Here is a 14,576-nt window from a genome sequence, read left to right as displayed (position 1 = left end):
GGAGACGAGATTCCTACAGCAGCTGGATCTCCATGGGGTGGCAGGGCTGTGGAGGAAGGGGGTCTGAGAGCCTTGAAGGCACCAGGAAGCCAGCAGAAGTGTGGGCTCCAGGAGCTGTGGCTGCCAGTAGTATGGGGACAGAAGATCACAAATCCATCGAAGTTGGGTCGGTTCTGCTAGATGGAGTTTACAGCCCCTGCTAGATGGAGTTTACAGCCCCAGTCGTGAGCGGGAAAGAACGGCTGCCTTCCAAACCATGAGCTGGGGGACTCCCCGGACCCATCATGGGCTTGTGCAGAGCCCTGGCAGCGAGGCTGCCTAAATCAGTCCCACATGTGTGGGTCTTGTGGCTCTGGCCGAGGCAGGGGGCTGGGGCGGGTGCCCTCCCCACAGGCTCATTGCTGTCCCAGGGTCCAGCTGCAGCCAAATATCTGCTCGCAGGCTTGGTGGGAGGTTGTGTTCTGGACTTCACCACAGGCACCCTTGACCCAAATTTTTGCTCCTTCTGCACCATGGGGAGAAGAAGCATTATGGTGTTCTAGTCGGAAAAGCGGAATCCACATGTGGAGTAGAGAATGGATGGAGATAGCATTAGAAGCAGGCATGCTGGCACCCTTGCAGGCAGCCTGCACTGTATTTCTGCTTCGTTTGGCTTGGTGGAGAGCAGAGGTTGGGGTTCCAGGCCTCCGAGGTTAACTAAGGAAAATAACAGCAGAGTCTAGGGCCAGCTCTTGTCTCTGTGCTTGCTTGGCTGCAGAGGGCTGACCCGCTAGCCCTCAGGCCAGTCTCTCCCCCATGCCTAGCTGGGCTGCATTTCACCAAGGAAATGCTCTCAGGTGGGTATGTCGATCCTGCCCTGGGCTCTTTGTGCACCAGCATGAATTTGGCATCTAAGTTGCTTTGTTGGTGACCTGGGAATAACCATCTTCCAACACGTATCCAAATTCCTTCTTGAATTCGAAGCCAGAACTAAGGGTCAAATGGGAAGTCCCACCCCTTGGCAGCATCCTTATTTCTCATTGGTGCCGTCTAGAACTTTAGCCTATCACAGGATAGCACTTACCCAGAGGTTGGGTTCCGATGGCCAATCCTGTAACAGAAAGTGTCAGTGGCGGGATTTGAAGCCCTGGCAGTTTTCAGGCAGGGTCCTAGGGCCCTGGTGGAATTCTGTCATCAGTTACTATTACTCTGAGAGAAGAAATGGGATCCTAGACGTGTTCAGGGAGAGCCCACTGAGGGAGAACGCCTCTAGGGCTGTAGGGGTCGGGTTGGGGGGTATGTTGGGCCTCCCAAAGGGAGTTCCAAGGACATATCAGCCCATACACATGGAGGGAGGAAAGGCTCTGGGCCCATCTGTGTGCCCTTTGCCAGGCTCCCCCCTCTGATGCCTCAGTATTCTGCTCTGTGCAATGGGAATAGCAGCCTGGTGCTTGCCAAATTCATGCTTGCAACTTTCCCCTCCAGTGGCTGTCCTACATTGGTCAACATACCCTTCCTCAGCACAGTTTGCCTCCTCCATCTGGCTCTCCAGTCTGGACAGACCCCTGCTGCTTCACAGACTTATCTCCCTGCCTTGGTGCTCTCCGGGTCGGCTCCTCCCCATTCTTCATTGTTAGCCTCAATTCTGCTCTCGTAGAATGAACCACTTCCTGTCTCGGAGTCTTTGCACAGACACTGCCCTCCTGCCTGGCTCTTCCCTCTTCTCCACCAATGCCACTTCCGCTTCTTTTCTAAGCCCCAGCTCAGAGTCAGCCAGCTAGGAACCCTTGCAGGTCTGCCCCATCTCCCTGCCCCAGCACCTCCCAACTCTGCGCCTGGCTAGGAAGCAGGTGTGGTGCCTGCCACGGCCTCCTCTCTCCCCTCCCTTCATGGCCAATTGCCTTTGCTTTGACCCACGGCAGCCCCCGTGAGGGCTGCTGAGCAGGTGTTTCAGGACTGTGCCGAGATCCAGCGCTCCGGGGCCAACACCAGCGGCGTCTACGTCATCCACGTGGTCAATATGACGGAGCCCAAAAAGGTTAGGGGGCGCTCGGGGGTCTGCTACTGTCAGAGGGTATGCATGCAGGGGACTCTCAAACAATCACCGACCCCTCCTCCACCCTGCCCTGGTATTCTTGAGGCCTTTTCCAACATCTGAGTTGGCAGAGAAAATGGGGAAGCTCTATGTTCAGGGGCCCCCTCTCTCGAATCAGGAGTCAGATCTGGGGTTAAGCCAGAAGTTCACAAAGCAGACAGTGTACCCTCTCCGGGATTGTCATTGGAGATGCTTCTAGTCTGACTAGCAGGACATAATTCTGTGGGTTATGGTGGTGCTGGAGTAGAGGTGCCCTGGAATGCCAGTCCCAGGAAGTTTCTCTTCCATATAATCTTGTTGAAGAAGGCTGTGGGGGCTCCGTTCCCCATGGAAAATGAGAGCCCAAGGCCCAGGGAGGCTCCACATCTTTAGCAGATGGTTCACCGGCCCCCCACCGCCCACTGCCCTGAACTTCGAGGCCCAGCTATTTGGAGGGGAGAGGGATGAAGGGAAAGTGTGCTCATAGGGAGAGTTGGGGGCTGGCACAGAAGTAGAAGCATATGGGGTACAGGCATTCTTCTCATTTTATAATTCCCTTTGGGGGGCTGGGGGGAGTTCTGCTCAGGAGTAACCCTTATCTGCTTGGGGAACCATCTGGGATTGAAACCGGGGTCAGCAGGATGTAAGGCAAGAGCCTTAACCCCTATACTTTGTCTCTGATCTTTTTTTCTTTTAGTTTTTTCAATCCTTTGGATGACTATTCTTTTGCAGGTTATCTTTATTTTATTTATTTATTTATTTATTTATTGGTTTTTGGGTCACACCCAGTGATGCTCAGGGCTGACTCCTGGCTCTGCACTCAGGAAACACTCCTGGCGGTGCTCAGGGGACCATATGGAATGCTGGAAATTGAACCAGGTTGGCCACGTGCAAGGCAAACGCCCTACCCACTGTGCTATTGCTCCAGCCCCTTGCAGGTTATCTGTAGCCTTCTTTTTTATTTTGTGTTTTTGTTTTGTTTTTGTTTTCTGTTCTTGGGCCACACCTTGTGGTGCTCAGGACTGACTCCTGGCTTTGCATTCAGGGATAATTCCTGGCAGATTCAGGGACCATATGGGGTGCCAGGAATCAAACCCAGGCCTACCATGTGCAAAGCAAGTGCCCTACCCACTGGACTATTGCTCTGACCCCATATCTTTAACACTTTTCATCTGCTAAACTCCCTCTTGTAACCAAGAGATGCACCTTGTAGGTCTGCGGTTACTATTATTAACTTTTGATTGTTTTGTTCTCTTTATTTTGTGATTAGACTTATGGCAATGACAAATGCATTTAATAGAAGTATTTGTTTTGAGAAAACAGGAAACCATTTTAAAAGTAAATATCCTATTTGAAAAAAAAACTTTAAGTAAATCCAGCTGTAATGGAATTGAGGAAGGTGTGAGTGAGTGAAACTTGGGAACACTAATATAAAGGGGACAGCTCTCCTGAAAAGCAAGGAATCTGGGCTCAAATGTCAATTTTCCTTGCCTTGAGTAAGTTCCTCTCATCTCTGGACCTCAGTTTCCCTTATTGCACACTCAGCTACCATCCCCCAAACAGATGCCAATGCCTTCTCTCCCTGAACCAGCTTTTGCCACCTGAGTCTTTACTCCTGCTGGCATGGAAATTCCAGACCCATTGGGCTCTCCTGGCAGCACACCATCTTCTACAACCCTGTCCCAATGTCCCCTCCTCCAAGAAGTCTTCCATGATAGATCAGTAACTCCTGGTGGGAGGCTCTCCCTGGAACTCACCACATGTGCACAGTGAAGTCTGCCTATCCTGACATTGTCTCCTCCAGGCTAAGTGAGTCCCCAGAGATGCCTATCTCTGATTCATCTCTAATTTTTCTAGTATGGAGATGGAAAACCACGTTTGTCCTGATTAAGCTTGTTCTGACTGAAAAAAAAAATAGTGAGTCTGGACTAGACCACAAAGGTGTGGTTGATGGATGGTGAGCTCTCGGAGAGGAAGCACTCTTTTTGTGTTACCCAGAGTAGCATCCCCAGTGCCTTGGATGGAGCTTGGCAGTAGCAGGTGCTTGGAAAACATTTGTCTGTGTGCCGGGCACTTGACACTAGTGACCACTGAGCCCTTTCAATAGTCCTGCAGCAGTAGGAAGTGAAGAGCCTCTGGGGAAGTGTTTCCCTCTACGCCACTCTCTGTTCTAGAGGTCTCCTTGAATTCTCATCTTCCGTTTGCAGATGAGAAACTGGGGCAGAGAGGTGAGGAGAGGGAGACTCTGAGAGGGTGATACTTGTTCGTCTCATTAGAAAATGAATGTGAAAAAAAAAGAAAAAAGAAAGAAAACGAATGTGGAGGGGGCTGGAGCAATAGCACAGCGGGTAGGGCATTTGCCTTGCATGAGGCTGACCTGGGTTCAATTCCCAGCGTCCCATATGGTCCCCTGAGCACCACCAAGAGTAATTCCTGAGTGCAGAGCCAGGAGTAAACCCTGTGCATCGCCGGGTGTGACCAAAATGCAAAAAAAAGAAAAGAAAGAAAAAAGAAAAGAAAATGAATGTGGAGGTGAGGGTTGGCTTTGACCACCAGGTTCCTCCTCTGTTGCTCTCTGTGGTTCTGGCCCATCACACTCGAGCCAGCCCACTCCTTGCTTCGAGCAGCCTCCAAGAGCTTCCCATGCCCCCAGCCTGATGCAGCTGTTTCCTCTAGGTCTTCTGTGACATGGAGGCCAATGGAGGCGGCTGGACCCTCATCCAGCGCCGAGAAAATGGCAGCGTCAATTTCCAGCGGAACTGGAAGGATTATAAGCAGGTACCATTGCTGTCCTGGGGGGAGGGATGAGGGGGAGGCGGATCTTCAGGTGCATAAACTGGGGCAGGACATATATAGGGGGCTGGGGGCTGGTTTGATCTGCATCCTTCCTACAACCCCTTTCAAACAGATTTGCTCAGTACTCATTCACTTTCAGGAATTACAGCATCCAAAATGGACTAATTTGGCAGGGGGTGGGGGTGAAGGGGTCGCAAATGTTCTGGCACATATTCTTTTTTTTTTTTTTTGCTTTTTGGGTCATACCTAGTGATGCTTAGGGGTTACTCCTGGGGGCTAGAAAGTGCCATTTCCCCTACCCACCCCAGATATGTTGCTTAAAAGAATTTCTGTGTCTTTCAACATATATGACTTGATCCACAGGAGAGATATTTCTCAACATGGTATTTCTAGCCCAAAGACCATGCACATTTTACAAGATGAGAAGTAGTGCCCTGCTATTCTATTTTTTTTTTTTTTGCTCTTTGGGTCACACCCGGCGTTGCTCAGGGGTTACTCCTGGCTCTGTCCTCAGGAATTACTCCTGGCGGTGCTCAGGGGACCATGTGGGATGCTGGGAATCGAACCCAGGTCAGCTGTGTGCAAGGCAAACACCTTACTCGCTGTGCTATCGCCCTAGCCATTCTATTTTTTTAGTTAAACTTTAACTTAAATAAAAATTATTCTTAAATAAAGGAATTTTTTGTCAGTTCAATTAAAAGCTCCAAGTGTGCAAAAGTAAAATACAAAAACATCCCCATAAGGAAGTGCAACAATAGTATCTTTTGTATCTGTTTGCTGTTACAGGCCTAAGTAAATTTTGAATATTTTTTAACCAGTTGGATTTGAAAAGATCCCTAAAGTGCCCAAGAGGAACGGGGGTGCTCAGACGCAGACATTTTCAGAGTCACGAGAATCTCTCAGGCAGATCACTTGCTTCGCCACTAAAATGGGGAGTGGGGCTTAGCCGAGCCCTGTCCATGGTACTGAATTTTGGTTCTGGGAGAGGGCAAGGTTCCTGCCATCCTATAATGTGAAAATCAAGGCTCCTAGCTTTCCATTCCTGTGTGGCTGAAATTCTGCCACTTGCCAGGTCATTGATGGAAGTCTGCTCATTCAAATCTTTAATGTGTGATGGAGGCTTGACATTCATGCAGCTGAGTGTAAAAACCTTGAATAGAAGAACTCAGGAGAATGTTTCCAGCTTCTTCTTGCCCCTGTGAGCACCACACAGAATAGTTATCTACACCACTGTTCCATGAACCGGTGGTGATCTGCAGGTGTGGACTGTAGCACTGTTCTCCCATTGTTCATCGATTTGCTCGGGGAGGGGGGGGTACCAGTAACGTCTCCATTGTGAGACTTGTTACTGTTTTTGGCATATCGAATACGCCACGGGGAGCTTGACTGGCTCTGCTCTGCGGGTGGGATACTCTTTGTAGCTTGCCAGGCTCTCTGAGAAGGACAGAGTAATCGAACCCGGGTCAGCTGCATGCAAGGCAAATGCCCTACCCGCTGTGCAATCACTCCAGCTGCAGGTGTGGACAGGTTGAAAAACACCAGCCTACTGCCTCGGTTCTAACTACTGGCCCATATGAATAGTGTGCCAGGCATGGGCCAGCCCACGGGTCTGAAAAGGTATAGAACATTGATCTACACCTCCAGCTTCCAGGAATCCCTCTTGCCACCCACTCCCAGTTGATACTCACCAAAAGATACCCACCACCCAGACTTCTGTCATTCAGTGCTTAGTTTTGCCTGAGCTTGAACTTCACAGAAATATGCTTTCGATTCCTCTTACCCAGCATTTACATTTACAGAAAGAAGCCTTAGTCCTGCTGGGCTGGGAGCTGGGGTGTTCTCCGCCCTGGCCGGCCTGCCCACACTCCACTTCGTGAACTCGACCATGAGGCAAAGTGGTTTGGGATCGGTCATTCTGGCACCTGGCCCGGCCCAGCTTCTGAGTCAGGGGTGTAGCCACCCGCTGTCCTCGGCACACTGCCCACTCCCACCCTCCCTCCCTGTAGGGCTTTGGTGACCCGGCTGGGGAGCACTGGCTGGGCAACGAGGTGGTGCACCAGCTCACCAGCAGCGGGACCTACTCTCTGCGCGTGGAGCTGCAAGACTGGGAGGGCAACGAGGCCTATGCCCAGTACGAGCATTTCCAGCTGGGCAGCGAGGGGCAGCTCTACAGGTGGGCTCGGGGCCCGGACAGGCGGGCGGGCAGGCGGGCGGGCTGGGGGCCCTGGGCTGGTGGCTGCAGAGACTGCATGCAAGGTCAGTCCCTGGGCGTCTCCCCTTCCTTCCATCTGTCCTCCATTTGGACGCACGTCACGGGATCTGGAGGCGGCGGGTTCGCACTCAGCATGTCCCAGCCACGGGGTGGGGTGGGGAGCAGGCAGCTGGCGCTGGGAGCGGGGAGCGGGGAGGGTCTTTCTGAGGTTAGTTAGCCCGGGTCAGTCACTTTACGGGAGGGATGGGGGAGTCTTTTCCCAGTCTGCCTGAAGCTAGAGGCTGAGATAGAAATGCCCTGGGGCTGGAAATCAGGAGACTGGGGCTCTTTCCGACTCTGGTTTCTCCCTCCCTCTGCCTCTTAAGAATCAAACGGGCTGCAGATCTCGTGCATTATAAAATCATCCAAGCCTCTTACCTCATCTCAGCCTGGTTCTTAGCTCTGTTTAGAACAAAGGAACGAGCATTTGCTGACTGTTCTGGCTCATTCCTCCACCGATTCCTCCCCCAGGGCACTCCGAACTATGCCTGCTCCAGCGATGCAGAAAGTGAGGTGCAGGGTTTAAATTCCCTTCCCAGGCAGACGAGTGAGATCCAGCTAGGATTTAAAGTCACTTTTCCCTGTTTCCAAAATGACTGGCAGCTCTGCTCCCTGATGTTTTCCCTCTGAGAAATGCATGTTCTGAAGCCACACCATGGTCCCTGCTCTCTTGGGACACAGACTCAACTGGATTCGGAGGCTTGTGTTTATGGGACTGCAGAGAACCCTGGTATCATGCAGTCCTTCAATGTTCAAACCTTCTCGCGGGCACCTCCAGCCATGCTGGATTGCCCCCACTGATGGGGACATCACTCCTTCCCAAGAAACTTCTGATGTCACTCAGGCCCCCTGCACATTAGACCTAAACTCACCTCTGGGGGCGTTTCACAGTGATATTGCAACCACCACCCCACCACTCCACCACCCCACTGCTCTCTTTTCCATTAAATAGCCCTCATTCTCCCAGCCACGTCATTCTAATATCCTCCTCCCAGCACCCACCCCAGACTGATCATTTCCTCCTTCCAGTGCAAGGTCTAGGATGCAGGAAACATCACCTGCATCTGGACCAGGCAGGATTAAGCCGGATCCCCCTTGGATAAGAAACCAAGGCCACGGCCCGGAGCGGTAGTACAGCAGGGATAGCATTTGTCAAGCACATGGCCAATCCAAGTTTGATCCTGAACATCCCACATGGTCCCCCAAGCACCACCAGGATCAATTTCTGATTGTAGAGTCAAGAGTAACCCCTGTGACCCACCAGTTATGCCCCTTGCCCAAAAGGACTAGAGACAGCTCAAAAGACTGGGGCACAGGCACTGCACAAAGGGGGAGAGGGGGTCCAAGTCCAATCCCTGGAACTGCATAGTTCCCAGAGCACTGCCAGTAGAAATTCCTGAGCCCATATCCTGCCCCCACAGTAAAATAAGAGCCTTAACCCTCCTCAGTGTTAAGCCACTGACCACCAATGCCAACGCGTGGAACCTGGCTCCGTCTGCTCCGTCTCTGTCTCCCTGGGAGACCCTGAGCCAATCCCTCTCTCTCTCCTCATCATAAAAACTATATTTTTCATATCATTGAGAAGATCTGCAGAAGAGCATCTCTCATAGTCAGTCACTGTTGGACACATCATACATGCAAAGGCACAACAGCAACAATTATGCTTCTGTGTATCTTTGTCATTTGTATCCACTGAGTGTGTCTTACCTTTGGAACCTCTCGCCAGGTCCTCTCGTGGGCACTGCTTGGGCCCTCTGTGTGAGCCGGGGAGAACTCCATGCCCATATTCCCAGACAGGGATGCCAGTCTTCCAAGGGCCCACATCCACTCAACCTTCTGTAGAGCCCTAATTGAGACCAGTATGTTGAACACTAGCTCTGTGCCAGGCACCCATGGGCAGTGCCCACTGGGGACAAATCAGATCTGGGTGTCATCCCTCAATGCTATTCACAGTACATTGTGCTACTTGTATGTCCAAGGAGCTGGAGAGATAGTCCAGCTGGGAGGGTGCCTGCCTTAATGTGACCAACCTGGGTTCCATCCCTGGCACCCCATATGGTCCCCTGAGCACCTCCAGGAGTCATTCCTGTGTGCAGAGCCAGGACTAACCCCTGAGTATCACTGGGTGTGTGTTCCCCTAAAAAATGATATAGACGAGTATGTCCGTAGGCAACCTCTCACCCCTAAGAGGCAAAACCTGCCTCATGGGAAAGCTCACAGGGCACAGAGGCACCTGTGTGATTGGGGCGGGCTCCCTGGAGGAGGTGAAACTATAACAGCAGACAGTGTCCTGACCAAGAGAGGCTAGGAAGGGATCGCAGGCAGTGGGGATGTTCTGAGTAGAAGCAGAGATAGAGCTCATGTCCAGTTAGTCACAGTTACCCACAAACCTCTTTTGATGGCTACTCAAATCCTAAGAAGGAGGCTCTGCATACAGAGAAGTGTAGGGTAGGCACTGGGAAGTGGAGCTCCCAGGATGCACCAGAGAGGCTACAAGTTGCCAGAGGAGGGTCAGAGGGAGAAGGACAGAGCACGCCTGGTCCCTGTACCCCACTATAGGGTCAACAGGCTGGGGAGCAAATCGCCATAGAGAAACCCAAAGCCAGCGACCTGTGGGCAGTCTGCAGCTGGGTGCGGGCGTTGGGGTGCAGGAGGGCTCAGAAACAAGGGGGCCCTCTGGAGCCCAGCTGGGGCCCGCAGCTGAAAGCAGCAGAGACTGGCGGGGAGGCACATGCCAGACACCGCCTCTCACCCAGGACCTGTGTGCCCAAGCACCTTCACACCGAGGCCAAGTGCAGGAACCAGCAGGAGGACTGCAGACACGGGGGTTTAACAGACACAGACACAACACATAAATGCACACACATACAAGCACGAAAACACACTCACACACGTATGTATGCACATGTGTGTACACACAAACACACACATACACACACATGCGTACACATGCTCATGCATACAATCATATACACACATGCGTGCAAACACACACATGTGCGAATACACATGCACATACATGCATGCATGAAAACAATCACACACACATGCACACACCCATGTACAAATACACATGCATATGTGTGCGTGCACACATGCACACACAAACATGCATGTGCACACGCAGAGAGACACATGTACACATACATGTATATGCAAACATGACTCCAGAAGGCCTTGCAGGTCAACACTCTTACAGGCACGGAGTCCAGAGCTCAGCTGAGGACAGCCGTTCCTGCACAGACTCACACACACATGTCCACACGTAAGTGAGTAGAATCTTCCACCAGAGCTCACAGCCAGACCTACTGTCACATTCACAGAGTCACGGGCACATGGGCAATGCCCCTCATCTGCTGACATTGGGGTCCCAGAGACCCACATGTTTCTTTGACTTGCCCAGCCCTGAACCGCTGACATGTTCCATGTGTATCTGAACAACGGGGGTAGTGAGGCTCCCCAGCCGTGTCTCGACCATCCCCCAGCGGTCACTGATTCCTCAGTCTGGCCCGTGGGGAGGGAACAGGAGCAGCCTATGAGATGGGACTCAGGATATGGGCCTGCTCAGCAGAAGGGATCCCAACAGGCCCGTCACTTAGGTCCAGCCCAGACAGAGTGGGACCCTAAACCTCACTCCCCCAGCCTGGCCTGGAACTCACATCTTGGGGCTCTTGATGGACGATCAGGAGCCAAATCATGTGAGTAGACCAGGAGGGGGCACTGAGGCAGGGGCATCTGTCACACACACACACACACACACACATGCTCCTCCATCCAGGGAGGCCCTACCCACACAGACCCCTCAGCAGGTGGGTCTGTAATTCCGCGCATAACCCTGGGCACAAGTGTGAGGGCACGGTTAAGGCTTCACAGCTGGCTGCAGACATCTGGATCCTGTGCCCACCCCCTACACACACACACACACACACACACACACACACACACACACACACTACCTCACCATAGGCAGAGCCCACAGCGGGAAGGGCAGGGCTGAGCCCACATCATGCCCAGAGCCCACAGCAGGAAGGGAGAGCAGGTCTGAGCCCGCCACATGCCCGGGCCTCGACACTTTCTAAGCTGCCCCAGCCACATCTGGGGTCCATTCAGCCCCACCCAGGCAGCCTCCTAATTTGCGCCCCACCTCAGCTGCCAGTGCAGGCCCCTTTCCGGTTTCCACACCCCACACTCCCTCAGCCAGGCTCAGCGGTGCCAGCTTGAGCCCAGAGCCGGGAGCACAGGACAGGCAGACGGCTGTCAGTGCCCAGAGCGTTCCCATACACAGCTGCACACCGCTCCAGCCATGGGCCAGCATTGTCCAAACGCGGCAGCCCTGTAAACACCACTCCCAGGAGCGTGTGGACAAGCAGAGAAGACAGAGCCGTGAGGTGGAGCAAAGTGCCCAGGACTCTCAGCGGGTTAGCAACAGAGCCGGGATCTGAATCCAATCCCCTAGGTCTCATGGTCAGAACCACCACACAATCTGAATGTGCTCCCCCACTCCCAGGAACTCACCCCTGGCAGAGCTGAAGTCTATAAAGTCTCCCCACCCCCACCCTCCACCCACCTGCTGTCTGCAGAGGTGGCAGCCACTGTGTTGGGGGTGCCCCAGGGCACCAATATGTAGGTGTGATCAGGGAAGACTTCCCGGAGGAGGAGAATGGCTATGAGGAGGGGTGAGGGGGCTGGAGCTGCAGGATGCCCAGCAGGGGAGCAGCATTGACATACTGCACTGCCCAGCCAGGCCACACCTCACCCTCCTGGGTTCTGAGTCCTTGGGCAAGCTCTGTTCAGTGCCTGCATCTGTCTCCTCATCGGAGAGAATGGGGTGTTGTGAGGGTGTAAAAGCGAGGGAGCTGACTGCTGCGGAGCCCCATGGTCCAGAGATGAGCAAGTGAGGCCAGCTGTGTCCTCATGCTCACGGCCATCTTCTCTCTCGGCCTGAAGCAGGCACAGTGGGTGGGGACCGCCACAGACACTCTCACCTGAGGAAGCAGCAAGCAGGGGGTTGGAGGAAAATTCGAGCTCCCCAGGCTGGACCCCCTCACCCCAAGACAAACAGAGGGACGCCCCTGACTGGGAGATTGCTCTTCCCCAAACACCCCCGTGCTGACTCCAGATCCTTTCTCTCCCATCACCACCTCTGGGTGGCTTCCAGGCTTTCTCTGGGCGGGTACAGTGGCTCAGCAGGACGCCAGAGCAGCCTGGCCCTGCAGGGGACCAACTTCAGCACCCGTGACGCAGACAATGACAACTGCCTCTGCAAGTGTGCCCAGATGCTGTCTGGAGGTGGGTGCCGTGGAGAGAAGCCCCCTACGCCTGCCGGCTCGCCCACTGTGCACCCCATTCCCTCCCTCCCTGGGTCCTTGTGGAACCAGGACAGTCAGGAACCTGGTTGGCGTCTCGATTCCACACCCCCCTTCACCCCCCAGGCTGGTCGCCAGCCCGCTCCAGTCCTTGAGGTGTCTCTCAGGCTTCACCCCCTACAACCAGCAGTCTCACTTTTCTACAGGCGTGTCCCAGAGTTTCACCCCACCAGGCACCCCCATCCCCATCCCACATGTGCTGGCCCAGGGTCTGGGAGCAGAGGGGTAGATGAAGGCAGAGAGCTGGGTCCAAGAGAGAGAGATTGGAGGGACAGAGATAGGTGGGAGATTTCCCAAGACACAGAGATGGGCGCATAGAGGGAGACCCTGAGAGTAGCGTGGAGACAACTTAGGGGACAGAAGTACAGAGGAGAGAGGCAGATGGTGACCAAATATGACAGACGGAGAGAGTACAGAGGTAGGGCACTTGCACGCAGCCAACCTAGACTTGGTCCCTGAGCACTGCCAGAAGTAATCCTTGTGCACAGAGCCAGGGGTCAGCCCCAAGCGCTGCCAGATGTGGTTCAAAAACCAAGAGGAAAAAAAAGGAATTTAACAAGCAGATGCAGAAGGACAGGATAACAGAGTTCAAAGGCCCTCAGTGAGACGAGTGTTATTTGAGAGGGAGAGAGACAGAGACAAAGAGACAGAGACAGAGACAGACCAGGACAGAGACCTCCAGACACAGAATCAGTGACCGCCAGAGCCAGCAGGGAAGATGAAGAGTGGGGGGTGGAGGGAGGATGGTGAGAGAGGGTCACAGGGACACAGGAACTGGAGTGACAAGAAGCTGGTGCTGTCTCCAGAGGCCACAAACTGAGCAGGAGGCCGGGGTCTCCCAGCGCCTTCCCGGGGCCCCCTGACCTCCACTCACCCACCCAGGTTCCCTGCAAGCTGGCTTCCTGGAGGAGGCAGCGACATAGCTGTGGTGGTAGTGTTGGTCGTCATGGGGGAGGATAACCCTGACCTCACTGGCGGGGCTCTCCCCCTCCACTCTCCTCATTTCTCCACCCCCCACCCCCACCCCCCCAGGATGGTGGTTTGACGCCTGCGGCCTCTCCAACCTCAACGGCATCTACTACCCGGCACGCCACCACATGCGCAAGCTGAATGGCATCCGCTGGTACTACTTCCAGGGCCCCAGCTACTCGCTGCGCGCCACCCGCATGATGCTACGGCCCGTGGGCACCTAAGGAGCAGCCGGGCTGCACCCAGGGAGGAGCCCGCTGGCTCTGCCCTGGGCCGGCTGGATCCGAACACAGGACCTGGGACCTGGGATTCAGCCCTCCTTGCCCCGGGAGTGCAGGAGAGTCGGCTGCCCCTCGGAACTTCGCCAGATTCTGCAAGGGTGGGCAGGTGGGGGCCTCCTACCTCCAAGGGATCCCTTTCCTCTCCCCGCCTGCCTCCTGCAAGAGCCCCTGCCTGCGCCGAGAACCGGCTTCCCTTGGCTTCTCGGAAGAGCTCCTGTCTTGCGGTGGACTTTCTGGCAGGACGGGGCAGTACCCAGGGGACAGAGAGCTGCCCAGCTGTGGCTCCCGATCTCCATGCCCGAGATGAGTGGAAAGGCTGGCCCTGCTCCCAGTGCTCTCAGTCTTGGGATGTCCTTGAAGTTGGTCTGCCCTGCGTCATGGTGGGAATGATTCTTTCCACCCCCAGGGCCGCCCTGCCCCAAGGCTCAGCATCCGGAGCTCAGACCTGGGGCTCCCAGAAAGTCTAAGCAGGGTCCCTTCTCCCGAGCAGTCCTGGATGATGCTTTCCCAGACAAGAACCGGGACTCTTCTCAAAAAGTGCCCCTGCCCTCGAGACTTTGTTTGGAGGTTCTAGCAAGAGCCATCACCCAGCGGGTCAGGCACTGGTCTTGCACGTGGCCAGCCTGGGTCAGATCCCCGGCATTCTGCTGAACCCCAGTAGGAGTAATTCCAGAGTGCAGAGCCAGGATTAAGCCCTGAGCATCACCAGGTGTGGTCCCAGAACAAAATGAGTGAAAGTGCCCATGACCAAGAAGCGCCGGGTTTACTAGATCCGTGCATACATCCATGCCAGCTGCAGGACTTGTCAGAGCATTTGATGTGCCATGTCCCTTGTGACCATCAGTGATGTGGGGGAAAGT

At 54.2% G+C, this 14,576-nt stretch overlaps 2 protein-coding genes across 2 annotated transcripts in view; both read left to right on the top strand.

Annotated features, from left to right (window-relative positions):
- The window catches only part of LOC130030309 (angiopoietin-4), a 37,353-nt gene extending 23,610 nt beyond the window's left edge, over nucleotides 1-13,743 (top strand). The window contains exons 5-9 of the mRNA XM_056121555.1: nucleotides 1,902-2,017; nucleotides 4,730-4,831; nucleotides 6,856-7,022; nucleotides 12,259-12,389; nucleotides 13,499-13,743. Of these exons, the coding sequence (XP_055977530.1) occupies nucleotides 1,902-2,017; nucleotides 4,730-4,831; nucleotides 6,856-7,022; nucleotides 12,259-12,389; nucleotides 13,499-13,659 (677 nt within the window). The 3' untranslated portion in view covers nucleotides 13,660-13,743. The remainder of the gene's footprint in view (nucleotides 1-1,901; nucleotides 2,018-4,729; nucleotides 4,832-6,855; nucleotides 7,023-12,258; nucleotides 12,390-13,498) is intronic.
- Nucleotides 1-14,576, top strand: part of LOC130030117 (transcriptional repressor scratch 2) — a 238,639-nt gene that overhangs the window by 23,459 nt on the left and 200,604 nt on the right. The window lies entirely within an intron of this gene.

The sequence above is a fragment of the Sorex fumeus genome, unplaced genomic scaffold (assembly GCF_029834395.1).
Source record: "Sorex fumeus unplaced genomic scaffold, SorFum_2.1 ptg000044l, whole genome shotgun sequence".
In the NCBI taxonomy this organism is placed as follows: Eukaryota; Metazoa; Chordata; class Mammalia; order Eulipotyphla; family Soricidae; genus Sorex; species Sorex fumeus.
Note: the sequence above shows the minus strand (reverse complement) of the source record. Positions and strands in the feature narration are given on the sequence as shown.